General features: G+C 39.2%; 1 protein-coding gene across 2 annotated transcripts in view; it reads right to left on the bottom strand.

The window, feature by feature from the left end:
- LRIG3 (leucine rich repeats and immunoglobulin like domains 3) overlaps window positions 1-17,537 on the bottom strand; it is a 44,786-nt gene that overhangs the window by 14,584 nt on the left and 12,665 nt on the right. For both annotated transcript variants that reach the window (XM_017649495.3, XM_036992279.2), the window contains exons 4-8: window positions 3,546-3,677; window positions 2,818-2,961; window positions 1,653-1,796; window positions 1,212-1,355; window positions 663-806 (exon numbers count right to left, since the gene is read on the bottom strand). In XM_017649495.3, coding sequence (XP_017504984.2) covers window positions 663-806; window positions 1,212-1,355; window positions 1,653-1,796; window positions 2,818-2,961; window positions 3,546-3,677 — 708 coding nt within the window. The remainder of the gene's footprint in view (window positions 1-662; window positions 807-1,211; window positions 1,356-1,652; window positions 1,797-2,817; window positions 2,962-3,545; window positions 3,678-17,537) is intronic.

The raw sequence follows: 17,537 nt of genomic DNA, 5'->3' as shown, positions 1-17,537 counted from the left end.
CTATTAATTCTTCTATCAAGATGACTAATTCTCAAAGACTTGAATAGCCTGAAAAATACATTAAACTTTAAAACCACTGCTCCAACCACACAAGCGGGAGTTCGCCAAAGCACACAGCATGTCCTTCAATTATATAATGCCTCAAACAGTGAGCAGAGCAAAAGTTTCTGACAGTGCAAAAATCAACAGTCTGTTGCATAACATTAACATTTGAGAGATTTTTCAAAGGTCAAGCAATCTACCCTCTCCTTTCTTTCAGGACAGAGATCAAGTCTGGACATAACTGGTGTGATACACAGGCATTTTCCTTTGTTGCTCATTTAATATCCTTCTGCTCAGGGTGATTTTTAATCTGCATTTTTATAAAGAAAAATGAGTGGATTTAAAACTGTATCCTTCTGAGCAGTTTACCAACTTCTGGGAGATACTATGGAGGCTGACTGTAATCACAGAACAATCTGATGACTGTCTTTCTTAATTCCTTTAAGGAACACATATGGATGAAGTGGACCTATTTTAATCAAATTGATGTGGTAAAGAATAAGACACTACTTCTGAGACTGTACACATTTCCTTCACAACAAAGGAAATCTGCTTGGGGAAAAGAGGGCACATTTAGGAACCAATTAGGTTACGTACAGAGAGCAAAATGTGTAACTTACAAAGTCTTTAGACTGGAAAGCCCCCGGAAGGCACAGTCAGCAATGTAGCTGACTTTGTTATTTCCAATGTGCAGTGTATTTAGTAAGCTTAGGCCCAAGAAGCTTGAATCATCTAACCTTGATAAGTGATTAAAAGTTAGGTCCCTGTCAAGAAAAAAAGGAACAAAAAATAAATTAAGAGCTCTAGTTTTCCAATTCAACCCAATGTTTCATTTTCCAAAAAATAGGTAATATACGTAAACCACAATAATCCTCATTTTAAAACTCTACCTTCTTAATAATACTCAAGTATATGTTATCTCTAATCCCAGTAATTACAAAAAATAAATGCTCTCTATTTGAAAATAGCTCTCAGTGCTTTCGCCCATGTGTCACATCACTGAGACAGCAGAGTTGGCTTCAAGTAGTCACAACAAAAATATGACAAGGTGGCATGTGAAAAAGCTGTCACCTTGGAAACTGTTAGGAACGTTTCACAGACCAGTGGAGGAAGCACATGCTCCTGCACACGGTCCCTGCTCTCAGACCCGAGGACAAAAGGCAACTCACAGCTCGCTGAGCTTCTGGCAGAACTCCCAGGCATCAGAGCTGATCCTGCTGATGGCGTTCTGGCTGAGATGAAGCTCCTGCAGCATCAGCAAGCCGTAAAGCCAGCCTTTGGTTATCTCGGTTAGGTTGTTTTGGTCCAGCTGCCTACACAGACAGGAAGAATCAGAACAGGATCAAAGTTCATTATCTAGTCTCTTCAAAGAAGACACAATTACAACCTATTACGTATTCCTATTGTTACTAGATGTTTAGCTTTTGTTACATAAACACATCAGCAAAAAATATCATGTACTGAGAAATTTTCGGTCATATTTCCTAAAAGAACAGAGTATTAAATTATCAAGTTGTAAGTTATGATATTTTAACATAGGACTTTAAATCAAAGCTATCGAATGGTCCCTGAGCATAGCAGGATCATACTGTCTGAGTAGGAACACTTACAAGATTTCCATGTTGCTCAACCCCCAAAAAGCTCCATCCATAAGTTTTGTTACTCCATTTCTTTGCATTTTCAGGGACTTCAGAGCACCAAGCCCTTGGAATGTGAGCCCATCTACATTTTTAATCTTGTTTCGGTTCAGTTCACTGCATTGGATATTACAGTTAAAGAGTTAGTTTATATGACAAACTCTGGAGGTAGTAATAAAATGTGATATTACTACAATATAGCTAAACCAGACAGTGTTAAATCAGATAGAATGTTTTAAATTTCTAAACATTTTTATTGAGAATTTCAAGATTAGCAGTGTGTGAATTTCCTTCTGAAATGTACAATGTATTTTTGGAGTAATAAAATACTGAAACTGGACTCTACTTTAATTTCTAAACTGTTGTCCACTCAGTATAGAAGTAAACAAATTAATGTATGTTTTTTAATTATCCAGAATGAGAATATTGAATGTTATGTTAAAACATGAGGTTTACTGAGGAGCAGGGCCATCAAGTTTATCCTGTTCAATCTGGACTTAGAAATGTTACTCTCTTCCATGATTTGTGTGTGTGTATGTGTTTAATGTTTTCTCTTTAAGGCATTCATTCTCAACGTTGGTTGTATGCTCTAATCACCTGGGGAGTTTTAAAAGTTACGGAGGCCTGGGTCTTACCCCCAGAGGTTCTAATATAATTGGTCTAGGGTGTGGCCTGGGCATTAGGATTTTTAAAGGCTCCCCAAGTGTCTGTAACGTGCAGCCAAGGTTGAAAACCACTGTATTGTAGGAACCTGTTCAGAGATCACTCTACCATTATTAACAAGACAGTTCATTACAGTCACTTAAGCTATCAGAGCCTCCTGGAGTTGTATTATTCTCATAAAACACAGCTGTTGAGAGTCACCATGATTTCTTCAGTGGCACAATGAAGCCCTTGTGTGGAGGCTGTTCAGTGACTACACTGCTCACAATCCAACTGGCCTTGTCAGGCAGGAGACTGCATTAGGGGACTTTTTAAGACTCTTCCCAATTCAGAGATTCTACAACTCCAGCTCTCAAAGAGAAGACAGCCATAACCTTGCTTCTAAACTCCTTTTGCACATTGTGGATTTTTGCGGACGGACACCTTAGGTTTATAAGAGGTGAGGAAACAGCATCCAATAGGCCCATTAACTTACAGGTGTTGCAGCTGGGGCAGTTTAAACATCTTGGGTGGGAGAGCTGAGATGCGGTTCCTATTCAGCTTCAGGACAAGGAGAGTGTTGGCCAAATTGTCGAAATACCCAGGTTCCATTGATGTGACGCGGTTGCTGTTGATATACCTGTTGGAAGGTTGAAGATGAGCTGCTTGCTCTGGTTCTTTGGGAAGTAAAGTACACGTATTTTAAAAGTGCGTGGGAAGTAAAGCCTCTGGATTACAAGGAATCTCTGGAGACCCCAACCTTCATTTGTAACAATGGGCACTTAACAATAATTAATTCTCTGGGTCCTTGTGGACCAATAATGACTATGATTCACACATATTACTGAGAAAAGACTGATTGGAATATTTGAAGATTACAAAAATTTGTGAGAGATGCCTATCCAATTTTTATGAAATTCACTTGTTAATAAGCAAACTCAGTAGTGGCTTAATTTTGATTATTTCTTTTAAAAGAAGCACTATAGAGTTTTCCTAACAAAGGATGTCTAATCTGTTGTAACCAAAAGTATAAGAATAAAATGAAGATTGTGGCTATTTGGGCTTATAGCAAATTATCAGTCAATAAGAAAGTTACATCTTTGGATCCATCAGCAGTAAAAAAAAAAAAACAGGCAGAGTTCATTATATCTTAGAGTTGATTTTTAAATTATAACACTATTTCCATCTTGGGTGAAATTTTTTGTTAAAGAAAACTTGACTTACAGATATTTGAGGTGTAGAGGTGGAAGAGCAGTTTTAAGCTCTGAAATAATATTGCTGCTCAGGTCCAAAGTTTCAAGGGATTCAAACTGTTTCAGATGTTCAGGTAATATTTCAACAATCTTGTTTCCAGCTCTGGAATTAAAGGATGGCACAGATAGTAGGATTAATGGCACAATAACCTGAAAGAGGAAATTTATTGTCTGTTCCTAACTTGTTCTTCAGAAATATACAAAACTAATTTGCCCTATAAACTGTACATACAGAAGTTAAAGAGACTCTTTAGCCTCTTTACCTTTGCATTAAATAGTAAATCACAGCATTAGAATATATGAAAAAAATTCCTACTATATTTGGGTGTGTTTAACAGTTACGGTTACCTAGATGCTATGCACTTACACTGATTTTTGTTATTTTGTTAATAGCTCTTCTTCCTCATTATCTTATTAAATGGTATGTAATGTGATTTCACTTATTTGCGGAATATAAAAACAAAGCAGAACAGAAGGAACAAAATAGCAGTAGACTCATAGACACTGAGAAATGACTAGTAGTTACCACTGGCAAGGGGTTTCAGATGGTATTTGGCATAATAATTCACAATTGCAATATAAACTGGTCTTCGGGACAGTAGTACAGCATGGAGAATGCAGTTAATAACTCTAACATCTTTCTATGTTGATAATAGTAACTGCACTAGTGGAGGTGAGGACTTAATACTATGTGTAACTGTTGGAACCACTGTGTTATACATTTGGAGGCAATATAAGATTGTGTATGAAGGATACTTCAATAAAAAGAAAACAAAACAAACAAACATGGGATAATAAAGCAGGGGAAAAAAAGGTATGTGAAATGACTAGCACCAGGTTTGCGTTCCAGGCGCTGAGGTGTTAAGTACCCTATTCTTTCTTCTTGATTCTTAACCTCGTTCTAACTCTTCTCTTGGGAAGTATCCACACTACAGGTGCCAATGAACTTAAAATACTCATCAGACTGGGGCTTCTAAAGCCAAGTTAGAAAGCTTTCCTTTTCTTTAGGAATTCACCAGTTTCAATGCACTGCCAGTCTTCAAATCAAGTGGATATGCTCCAGGGCTTTGAATATTAAGTATTAAATAAGAACACACCAGTCTAAATAATCCCTGGGAGTAATCAGATTTAAAAATTTGATATTAACAGTCTTAAATGCTAGATCATGCTGTCCTATGTGGTAGCCATATAAGGCCCTTTAAATTAAAATTAAATGTTAAAACTCAGTTCCTTAGTGACAATAGCACATTTCAGGTCCTAGGTAGCCACATCTTCCTGGTGGCTATCAAATAGGCCAGAGCACATACAGAACATTTCCAACACTGTGGAAAGTTCTTTTGGTGAACATTATACTAGACCACAAATGAAAAGCAAAACAAGAGTCAAGCAGGATCTCTTAAACGGTCACCAATACAGCAGCTTTTAAGGGGAAAATCAGTATTAAATGCCAGAAACAATCTTGCCAGAAACTAGGTATCAAACTGATGTGCAAGCCATCTTAACTGTCCTATTAGACCAGGTGACTTGGACTTCTTAGACCATCTTCTGGCAGGGAAAAATAACATGTCATGGTAGAAAGCCTGGGATGCTAACAGTCTACCTACAGAAAAAGGTCTTCTCTTTATAACCCAAGGACTATGAAACAAGGACTCTGTGACAGGTCATGTGCTGCTGTTTCCATGTAGTCTGCAGTTAACCATCACTTAATGAGAAAACTTAGAAAATACATCTCATATGTATATCTTTCTTACCTATAACTAGTTCCACAGTGCTTTGGGCTTATTAAACTCTCTTGCATTATTGTAACCTGCAGGACCCTCACCATCTCAGAAGGTTCCTGAGTAGGAACACTTCTTACGTATTTTCACAAACCCCTGTACTGCACTTCTACACTGGTCTTCTCAGCCATACTGTGAACTCCTTTGAAGAGGGATATGTCTTTACCTCTGTCTTGGAAGGCATACAGAATCTAAAAATGTTGAGGACATATTAGGTATTAAGCCCTATGCTAACCATTTTTCATCTATTATGCCATTTAATCATAGGAACATTACTCCAGAGTAGATAATTTATAGATTTTAAAAGTAGGACACAAGAGCTTTTAACCTAATGAGTCCAGAGCACTCCTGAGCCACCTCACAGAATAAGTCCGTACTGGTCCCAAAGCAATCCCTTAAGACTTGTTTCATAGAAAAAAGTTTCAAACATATTTTGGCAATTAAGCACTTCTGTGGAGATGAACCTCCAGAAAGGCCCATTACTTTCCATCCTTGCAGAAATGCTGAACTTCTGGTTTTCAACTAATGTGGGAAGCCACACTGGCTCATGGAGCAGTCATATGCCAACACTAAGGAGGGCCTGGAGACTGGGTCCCCAAATCTGTGCTTGCACCCTGAGTAGCTGGTGGCCTCAGGGGTTTGCAAGTGTTTGGGATCCCTCAGAGCAGAAGGCTGACTTCCTGAATACATGCAAAAGTCAGGTGCTGCTCTCCCTCCAAGGAAGAACAGGGTAGAAAATTGGTTGTACATTTTCTATTCAGACATCCACAAACTAACCAAACTTCTCAAAATATTGTTCAGATCCTCTGTATGCTCCTTTTAAGTACTGTGGTGAATTGTCTTTATTGATCTAAGTCATGTAAGAAGCTAACACTATTTTTTTAAGTAATCTTATGCAAGGTAATATGTATACGTGATTACATCTTAAGAGCTGAATTTATGTTAATAAGATTGGAAAAAAGCTACTGGCAGTCCTGTGTACAAATATCAAGCCTCTAAGATTCCCAGAAAGTCTTACAGACTTTATTTAGAGTCAAGTCAGCCATAAGCTCTGATTCTGACTATTTCCCACATCTAGATTTGTCAGTGTATAAACTCCTTGATCTAGTTGTGAGGTACAGGATAACACAAGTGAGACGATAAGTCAATTTCTAGGTCCCTGAGATGGATTCAGTCCAAGAGACCAGCCACAGGGCCTTAGGATCAGGGTATGTGGGTTAAACAAAACCACACCTTAGGGGACAAAAATGTTCTCTTAAATACAAAACCCAAATGTTAGCATTACTGGGATGTCCTCCCACAAATAGCAGAGTAAACCTGAAATGCACCCGCCCTCCATCTCCTTCCCCGGTCCCTAGCCACTACCTCCCATCAAACTCTGCATCTGGTTTTGGCCCCCAGGCTGTGTGGGGCTAGTACAGCCACACAGTGTATTTAACAACAGAAAGAAAACTCTCAGCTATAGATTTCTACAATAAATGGAGCAAATTGGGTTTTTGTGGGAGAAGGAGACCCACAGGTATCTATCTCATTGGTCGAATAGGCTACAAGTTAGATAAGAGGCCATACAATCTTTGGTTCATATATTCATTTGTTTATAAGGTAATTATGAACAAGGTATTAAAACTGCCAATTACTTGAGTGGCAAATAAAATTTTCCTTGCAGTTAAAGTGTGCTCTAGCCAAAGCCCGCAATTTCCTGGACTGCACACTTTCTAAACTGCAGTGTGAAAGTGCTCAGTTACAGATGGAGCGCGTACAGTGCCGTCTTTGTAGCCCTGCTTCCTAGCACAAAAATCCCTTACAACTGCCAGGATAATAGTCCCTGTATCACAAAGTTTAACTCTGTTCTAATGGAACTGAATTAAGTCCAAATACCATATTAGCTCTCAGACTAATTGACAAATAACCACCTGATATGTACCAGTTAAAAAAACAAACATTCTTTCTATCATGAAAGAAGGGTTTAAAAAAACTCTCAAAATACACATATTTCATAATAGAGGGGGTCACAAATAGCCACTTATCAAAGACAGATTCAATTTGACTTCAGCTTTAATTTTTCCCCAAATATGGACAGATGCCAAAATTGATGAACACAGCATTGCAGTTAATTAGTATTTTGGGCAGAAAATGCACAATGCTTAACAAAAAACAGAACAAAACCTGTGTAAATTCCTTTTCCATTACTTAAGTTAATGTGGAAATGCTATCTTCCCATTGTTCAAAAATCACAATATGGTCCCCTGAGTACTGGAGGGCATTTGAGTCTCATGAAAATCCATCTTAAGGACTCGGGATATTTTGTCATCCATGTTGGTAGTACAAGGCATTGCATGGCCAAGTCATTACTGAGGTCAAGTGTAATTAGCTCCTGTGGACAAATGCAGACCTGGAGGGCTGGTCTGTCTAGCTCTCTCAGGCTTCAAGGCCACAGGAAAAACAAGAGTCCCAGGTGTCTCAGCCTCGGCTCCTCAGGCCCAGCGTAATAGTTGCCTTTTGTTGCTAATTTCACCTTTCTGCCTACTTTACCAATTTGCTCTGAGGGTGCTAAAGGTCTAACACTGAACAAAATGGACATAGCTCCTGATCTCATGGAGCTTAAATTCTAGTCAGGAGAAGAGGCAGGCAAATGCAAGCAGTCCTGGAGTGGCAGCCGCTACCATGAGGAAGGAATACAGTGGGAGGAGGATGGACAGGCTCCTAAAAAGCCATGGGAGGGATGTGAGTGGTCCACAAGACTTCCCACAGCAAGGAGGCAGCTGGCATTCCAAGCAGAAGCAAGAACAAGGCAAACCTTCTTCCCTTTGAGGAAATGAATGCAAGCCTTAATGGCTGGCGTACAGAGTTCACGGATGGAGACTGGAGAAAGAGGAAGTTCAAGAGTGAGGTGGCTGAGAGACGAGTGAGTCAAGTGAGACCCTGGAAACCTCATTAGGCATTTGGCCTTTATCTCAAGACCAACTCGGGAAGACAGAAGATTTCAAATGGTGGGATAACAGTATCAGATGTGCATTTTAGAGAGGCTATTCTGGAAGCAGTAGGCAGAAAGACTCAGTGGGGGTCAGGGAGACCCATGCAGAAGTACCATCTAGGGGTACAAAGGATGGAAAACAGCACTGGTCTGCCTGGACATCCCTTTGGGGTGAAGACCAGTCTTTCTCTGCTTGCCCCAGGCATAGGTTGTGCTTTTCTCCTCTCCTGACTACATACAGGCTCAGGCTTTCAGCTCTGTAGCCTCTGGACTCTGGGATCCATTTCAACACTACTAGAGTTCTCATTCACTCTATCCACTACTATGTGTTTGCATTGCTGGTAAGGGAGGGCTTCTAAAGCATAGGATGTGGACTAGGGTTTCCTCTTGCTCAGGTGTGAGGTGCTACTGGATGGCCCAGTACTGGCATTTTAATGCCTATAATCATTAGGAAAATGGACCAATGTGCTATTCTCATGTGTAAGAAATGTTCATGTTTGCTTCTGATACTCTGAACACCTCACTGAATGTAAACCCAGACTAAAATAATAACAGTATAATAAAACTTATGAGGTTAGTGATATGACCACTTGGTATGTGGGGAATGGTTCTACTCCTTGACCCACTGTGACCTCCAGGAACGTAAGAACCCCAAAGAACTTCATGGACTCTTAACTGGATGTAAATGGTGTTAGCTTATTTCCAGAGTCTAAAAGGAGAGTCACGAAGTATAATATTCTTTGCGAGGAACCAGAATATCAGGTTTTTTCACATTGGAATTCCTGAACCAATTAAACTGTAGCTTCTTATAAGAAATATCTGTCAATAGTTGCAACTGTCTCCTACCTATTACACAAGATAACAGACAGCCTAAGGCTTTGTTGCTGTGATGTGTAAGGACGTGCAGTTCTGGCTATTTAGAAAAGGTATGTGCATGTGGCATTTTCCTTTTAGAGAGGGTGTGTGCAGTGAAATTTAATTTGAAACCATTTTTTTTATATGTTGCAATGCCCTCTAATCTGAGAATGCATTACTCTAACCATATCTCTTAAATCCAATTCAGTTATTGCAGCTAACAAATTGCTAAATCTGTGGTCATTCCATACAAGCATAGAAAAAGCACATAAACTGTGACATTTTTGTATTGACTGGGACAGTTGGCATGGCCCCAAGAAAATACTGATTTCTATATATAACTCGCAAGCAACCAGTGTAGCACCATTTATAAAGGAATTTCAAGTTAAAAAAAAAACACTGCATTTGCAAACACATTCAAGGTCACTTACATTTCCAACAATAACTGGCCCCCACTGCCCCCCAAAAAAGCTTCCTTGAAAACTACCTTGGCTTGAATAACTAACACCCCATAATATTAGGTTTCTTTCAGCAGAGAGACTTGGCAAAGAACCTATCCTGTGCAGATAAAAATAAACTCTGTTCATCTTTCTTTCTAAAAGGAGTTTCATTAAAAGAACACATGTTTAGACTGGTCCCCTGGCACTATGGCATCAAAGAATAAAGCCAACTGAGGGAACTTGCAAGGAGAAAGATTTTCAATTAAGAATTAATGACACTAAGCATCAAATGAGCCACTGTAAGGAGCAAAGAGTCAGTTCTTTCAGCGAAAAGCCAGGTCAACTAAAATATAATTATCTTCTGGATCATGAACTGGATGAAGATGGTCACAATGTTTTACTACAGAGGTCCAATAATAACCAGGGCCCTATTCCTGTGCCAATTGTAACACGATAGAAATGAAAAGAAATATAGGTCAAAAACCTGTTCACATCACATACAGAACAACTCTTTTTGATCCCCAAGTGCAAATTCAATTTAGTTCTTTATGTAAACAAAAATTTAAGGGCAAGTCCCTTAAGATGCTAAAGAAGATACTTACTGAACAATTACTATAATCTGTAGTAAGTTAATTGTGTACAAGAAAAAGTAACTCTAATTTAGTAGAATTTAAACATTTTCCTTCCCTCTGTTTTGAGACACAGGTCTTCCATAGCTGTCTTTCTTCAGTATGGCAGGACTGCTATGTTTAAGCTCTGGCTCTGAATCTCCCAACTACCTTGTGATTTACTTGTGAGAGAGAACTTCGAATTTGTCTTTGGTTCCCCAGAATTCAGGATTAGATGAATGGGTTCAGGGCCCTGACATGACCAGACAGCCATGATTTGTCCAGAAATTCTACATCAAGTTTTAGATCAGCTGGTAAGGATTTATCAGAATTGTGGTTCAAGATTCATACGTACAACAGAAAACACTATGACAAGTACAGTGGCCAGCCAGAAAAAGTATACATAAAACTGATTCCATGCATTAACCAACCTGTTAAAAATAGGAACTCTCTGAAGCAGCAGTTCAGACCATAGGTCTGAAGACTCCACAGCAAGGAGATTTTAATTCCTGGTTTGGTTTTGATTTACTACACTTTGTGAACCTTAATTTTCTCACTTGTCAACAGGAGGAAATAGAATCTCTCCCAGCTCTACGGAGCTGCTTCTGGATTTGGATGACAAACACTACAAATGACCAGATGTGCTAGAGTTTCTTGCTAGCGTCATGTAAAAACTGATGCCTCTTACAGAACCTGGCCTCTTCCCTCTATTGGAGTCCCACTCCCTGGGTGCCCTCTTCCTCTTCACTGGCATCTACCCTTGTTTTCCTGGGGCATGTCCTCCATTACTTATCCAAGAAACCATGTGTAGAGGTGACTTTTTTCATGTTTGGAAACATCTTTATAGGATTAACAGTTTGGGAATATATGTACAGAGTTAGATTAGAAAGGATTCCCATAGGATTTTAAAGACATTGTTTTATTCCATCACTGCATTATGCCAGAGGCCACTCCGATTCTCACCTCAGCATTTCTCAAACTTCAGCAGGCACCAGAACCAGGGGCGCAGGAGCTCCTGAAGCACAGGCTGCTGAATCCCACCCTTGGGTTTCTCTTTCGTAGGTCTGGGTGGGACCTGAGAATCTGCATTTCTACTACGTTCCCAGGTGTGCACACTTGGAAAATCACCTTATGTATATCACTTTTCTGTGTGTGTGTGTGTGTGTGTGTATATATATAGAATCACCTTATAGGTCACCTGCTTTGGGTGTGCATTCCTTCTCTTTACCCCTATATTCTGAAATTGCACAGTAATGTCTCTCAGTGTAGGTTTTTTTCATTTCTTGCACACAGTAGGGCCTTTAAACCTACAAGTGTGTATCTCCATTTTGGGAAACTGTTTCATATCTTTGATAATTACCTTCCTTCCATTTCCATATGTCTCTTCGTAGAATTCCAATTAGATGTTAGCCTTCCTACTTGATCTTCCTATTTTCTCATCGTTTCCTCTCCTGGCTTTGGGTTCTTCCTTGAGAGTTTCAACTTTCTTCTAACACTTCTTGCATTTTTAGAGTATCTGTTATATTTTTAACTTCCAAGACTTCTTATTTTCTCAATATTCCTCTTTATTATTGTTTTTTACCACTATTTTCTTGTTTTGTGGATACAACACTGCAATATGATGAGTCATAAGAAATACATATTTGGTCATTCATATGACCAAATATATATTTCCCAGGTATACTTGGTCTTCATCCACAGTTCCTGAAAACACTGCAGACTTAAAGGTGAAATGGGTGTTTTGTCATGTTAATAGGAGACTTTAGGACTCCCCCCACTTAAGGGTCGGGGCTGGAGGCTGAATCAGCCAATGGCAAATAATTTAGTCAATCATGACTATGCAATGACGCCCTCACAAAAACCCCTGAGAAGAGCTTATTGCTCTCTGCTCTGTTGGATCCTGCTTCTCAGTCGGAGAGAGCTTCTAAGCTTGGGGAACCAGAACGCCTCCACGTGCCACCAAGCCAGGCCCCAAGCTCCACGAGGACAGAAGCTTCTTTACTTGGTACCTTGCCCTGTCTCTCTCTTCCTCTGGCTGTTAACCTGTATCCTTTACAGAATCCTTTATTAACTGTGAAACATTAAGTGTTTTCCTGAGTTCTGTTAGCCGCTCTAGCAAATTAATTGAACCCAACGGGGAGGTCGTGGGAACCTCCAATCTGTAGCCAGTAGGTCAGTAGAACAGGTAACTGCCTGGGGTTTGCGGCCAGCATCTGGAGTGGGACATGGAGGGCAGTCTTGTAGGACGGAGCCCTTTACCTGGGAATCTGGTACTGTCTCTGGGAAGACAGCATCAGAATTGAGTTGAGTTCCTGGACACCCTGCTGGTGTTCAAGAATTGCTTGATGTTATATGTGGGAAGACCCCTTCTCACATACCTATACATGGTCGAATCAGGTCTGGGAACGTGAATGGAGTTATACTACTATTACTGCTGTGAAGAATAATTGTTATTGTTGCTATATGTAGGAAAACACACCCTAGCAAACATCTTCTCTTTTCTTTCCAGAGACAATAGGTTTTGAAGTTCTCTTCTCCTTCCACTGCTTCTGGTTCCCTTTCCCATTCATTTCAGATACTGACTTTATCATATGTGGGAGGGCTAACAGGTAAATAAGCTAAGGGCAGGGGCAGTCAACCTAAGGGGAGGGGTAGTCACTGGGCTTTGGGTTTTGGAGGAGGAATCTACAGGAGGAACTGGGGGTCTCATTGCTTCTTACAAATGACTTTTAACCAATCCCTTATTTTTAGTCCTCCTCTAGGCCCTATTCTTCCCTTCACAGACTTTGAATTCCTGAATCCAGAATGGTTCTGCAGCAGAAAAATATTTGCTTCTACTGGATCTACTCCACTTTCTTAAGTCAGTTACAATTTGTCCATTTGCTTGCAAAATTTTTATGGCACCTTTCATTTGGACTGTCTCCTATTTTCTCCTTGTTCCAGTCACTGGTTACATTTTTTAGTCTTTACTTTCATTTTAAGGGAGTTTTAGGAAGAAGCAGGATGAAATTAATGCACTCAGTCCTCCCTGCTTAGTGGCAAATCATCAACAGAAATCCAATAAAGGAATAGCTTTTCTCTAAAAACCAAAATAAATCTCAGAACCTTCCCTCATAAAAGTTACTGTAATTTTTTAAATGAAATATCATCCAACTTACATTTGTATAAGTTGTAAAAAATTACAGAAAGAATTTCCACTTAAGATAACATTATGAACCAGAAAACATGGGCTCATTATTCTGAACCCCAAATAAATAAACAGTTTTCATACAGAGGATTATCTCTGCATGAATGCATCAGGCTAAATTATTTTATCTTCTGATATGGTTCACAGGCCAATGGAATATCACAGACACAGAACGTCTTGATTTCACCAAATATTTAACATGTCCTTGTGAATAAGACATAGAAAATTTGGTGATGATGATCATGTAGCCAGGAGTTCACATCCCTTCCCTTATCTTTGTTCACAGACTGGCATGGACTTTTAGGGAAGCTGTTAGTAGCTGCTACTGGGTCTGCCTATGGCCCTCATGCTGTTGACATCTGTATCAACATGGACAGAGAAGTGAATAATCAAGTGCAAATGCCACAGAACTACAATATAACTCATCTTTTAGCTGAATCACGATCCAAAACCTTTCAATGTACTAATGTGATGGTCTAGAATCAACTAGAGAAATTAAGTTGGGGTAAGTATTTTGAATGTTTTAATCAATCATTTAACAAGGCCTATTTGAAAGCAGTTCTTACAAAAATGACAGTAGACTTTAGGATCTTCGTTGACCACAGCTCTGTTTATGCCAATAATACAACATTGTATTGTTGTCATTGAAATACTGATACAACTTTAAGCTTCATCCGTGTCTAGTATTCTGGTCAGCCCAAGTGTGGCTATATTTAAATTAAATGCAATTAAAATTAAACTCCTCAGCCATAGTAGCCACATTTCAAGTACTCAATATCTGTGTGTGTACTGACTCACAGTAGATAGCAAAGATCTACAGCCCATGCCATACAGGAAATGGGAAATGCAATTTGAGCCAGAAGAGAAAGCTTTAAAAAAACCTTATATTTTAAGACTTCTAAGTATTATGCAGAAAATAGAACAAAGTTATTCTCCTCAATACCCAGAACTAGGAAAATAGAAAGAAGTTACAGAATGGCAGAGATCAGTTTAACAAATAAAAAGTCCTGGCAAGCAGAACTATTCACAATGGAAAGGCTCTTCACCAAGCAGTAGGCTTTGTCCCAAGAAGGAAGGAAGGAAGAAAGTGATTAAGGGGAGGTGGGGTAATCTCTTTTCCAGCGATTTCTCTATTAGGAGAAATGTCTCTTCCAGTTCTAAGTTACTAGGATTGCATGCAGACATTAAAAACTAATAAATAATGGGTTTGACCAGTTATATGATATAGCAAACTGCATCTAATCCCCTCACCTTTCTTGACTTATATGGGGATGGTGGTGAGGAAGGGAAAGCAAAAAGAACAAGATGAGGAGGGTAAGAGGGAGGGGATTCATACAATCAGTTGGCTATTTTCTTGTCTGTACACATTCATTCATCTTTAGAGAGCACTGTCCTCTGCTCCTAGGCCAATGCCATGCACAGGATTACACGGCAATCAGTGACTAGGTTCAAAAAGCACCTATTTTTCTAAAAAAGGTGCTCATTTGGATTCTACTTGTTTGTTATGAAAACATTTTAGTCCATTACCTTAACCACTCGGCAACGACTATACCATGGTAATTATGAAAACATTTTAAACTGCTCATGTGGAGCAAAACTGGCAGTCCAAGAACACACACCAAGTACCTGTATGGTACCTGTGGCCCAAGTATTACCTTAATGTTTAATTTGCCTTTGACCTTCGCAGAGAGGGAGAGAGCCAGCCAGGTGGTCATAACTGCTAGAAAGGAGGCGACGGTATTTGTAATTGACCTTCTTTCATGTTTTGACTTTAGCATTAAGCAACTTTCAGCCAAAGAAAGAAGGGTGGTACTGGCTGGAACCCTATTTCATTGTTTTGGTCTTACTCAGCTAGAGCCCTGAGCCTCTGTCTATGGAAGATGGTAGAGATACTAAAATAAGGAAGCGGAGGAAAAGTAACTAGGCCAGGATAGAGACACATGTTGAATCTTGCTACCCTATCATGAGAAGCAACTGGCTTTACCTTTGTTTTGTCTGTCTTGGCAGCGCAAGCCTCATTCAGCATAAAGTCTCTGGCAGAAGTTACACTTGACAATTCAAAGCAACAATCAAAGTAGCTGGCAGGAAGATAGGGCAGGAATGAGAACATAGGTTCAGGACAATCACTGGGAAATGGGAGTTTTTGTGGCAAGCCATACTGGAAAGTCAAGTTCAAGAGACTGGGGGGTCAATCTTATGGGCTCCAAGAACCCTCACTGAAGAAGGTTGCTCTGAGGGTCACTACACCAAATCTAAGAATGTTGTTACCTTAGAAAAACCAAGCTTCATTAATGAAAGCAATTTTAGGTATGTATGGAGAGGCAGGAATAAAAGAGGTAAACTGAATACTTTATTCTATAATTAACTGTATGTATTAATTTGGACTGGGCCTTTGACCATTCATCTAACAAGTACTGAGTATCTGCTATGTGCCAGGTACTGAGCTACAAGCTAGGGTTACAATGGGCATGAAGATAAACATGATCTCGGCTTTTATCAAGATTCATTCTGGTGGGGAAATGGACATTAAAGAATCACAAGTATACAAGTGAAAAATATGATTGCATATATGATAATAAAGTAGACATTGATAATAAAGGAGGTATGAAAATGTATAAGGGGAGACCTAAGTCTGACTTAGCAAAAGTTGGGGGAAGGTGAGTATTCTGGGCAGAGGGAAAAGCATTTACCAAGAGGTCTGGGCAGGAACAAGCTGGCACATTCTTGGAAGTGAGGAGCAACTCTAGAGAGGAGGATTCAGGTTGTGCAGAACACTCTATGTCTTGAGAAGGATTCTGCTCTTGATCTAAGAGCAATGGGAAATTCCTAAAGTGTTTAAAGAGCTGCTGGGACATGATCACAAATTTATGTTTAGAATACAGGCATTCTAAATTGAAAATTCAAAAACCTAGCAAACTTGTATTCTGGGAACCAGTTTATGATTAAATGTGAAGATAAACATAGAGAGTCTCACAAATATAGTTCTGTGTATAGTATACTCTCTTTTATGTGAAAATCACATATAAACATATTAAAACCCAATAAAAGAATACAATTTATTATATTAAGATGTTTATGTGTTTATTTTGTAAGATCTGAGCTTCGTGTGACCTTATTTCAATTAAACACAACATTTGGCTTGTTTGTGGTACAGAAGATTGCAGCTCTCTAATGCAATATCCTTGACATATGAAGACACATCAGTAAATCCATTTATCCACATCAATAAAGCCCACATTTTGGGATGAATTTTTCAAGTAAGGTGGTCAAATTCCATGAGTTCATCTACACCCAGATGTGGATAAAGATGGGATACAGTGTGTGTCCACTTACCAGAAAAAAGCTCCCTGATTCCCCAAAAACTGAAGCTATAATTTTGGCTAAAGTTTCTCCCCAACTTCCTTAATTACTATGACAAACTGGTGACCTCTTTTCAAATACTGACTTATGTAGGCTTTGGCTAAAAACTAACAATGATTTCAGCTTCCCTGAATAGTTATAAAATTACTTAGTTAATTATATCTTCACTTCAAAATGTATATATAATACTTGTCCTTACCTATTTGCAGCTTTAGCTCTGAGCTGTGAACTCAGAGACATACTGAAAGCATCAGTATATTTTAAAATTTATAAATGAGTTTGATGAATTATTTAAATAAATTCTAGGCCAGGATAGAGACACATGTTGAATCGTGCCATGCAATCAAGCAGTGGTCTCTTAAATCACCATCTCCTAACTGACCTTTTTATTAGTCTGATTTTGGGAAAGTAAAGAGAAAAGTGTGCTTATGGATGAAATTCCCACCTAATACAGTGCTGGGTTCAATTTACAGATAACAGAATACTGTGGATCTGATTTCTAATCACTAGTTCAACTCTACACTCGTCATCACACACAAGTCTGTACTCATATGTCACCTCCCCCCTGCCCCATGGCCAATTCCCTTTTGTGGGAAAAAGAGATGTGGTCCTAACATAAGTGGGGCACAGATCACAGAACAGTTCTAAGGATGGATGAAGAGACAACAGGTTCTTGGCAAGTCATAACTGATAATTATCAAAGTCACATTATTTGTCTATATGGCACTTGATTTTGAAAATGAACATTGCTTAACAGCTGC

Source organism: Manis javanica, chromosome 10 (genome assembly GCF_040802235.1).
Source record: "Manis javanica isolate MJ-LG chromosome 10, MJ_LKY, whole genome shotgun sequence".
Lineage (NCBI taxonomy): Eukaryota > Metazoa > Chordata > Mammalia > Pholidota > Manidae > Manis > Manis javanica.
This window is presented reverse-complemented; position numbering and strand designations above follow the sequence as displayed.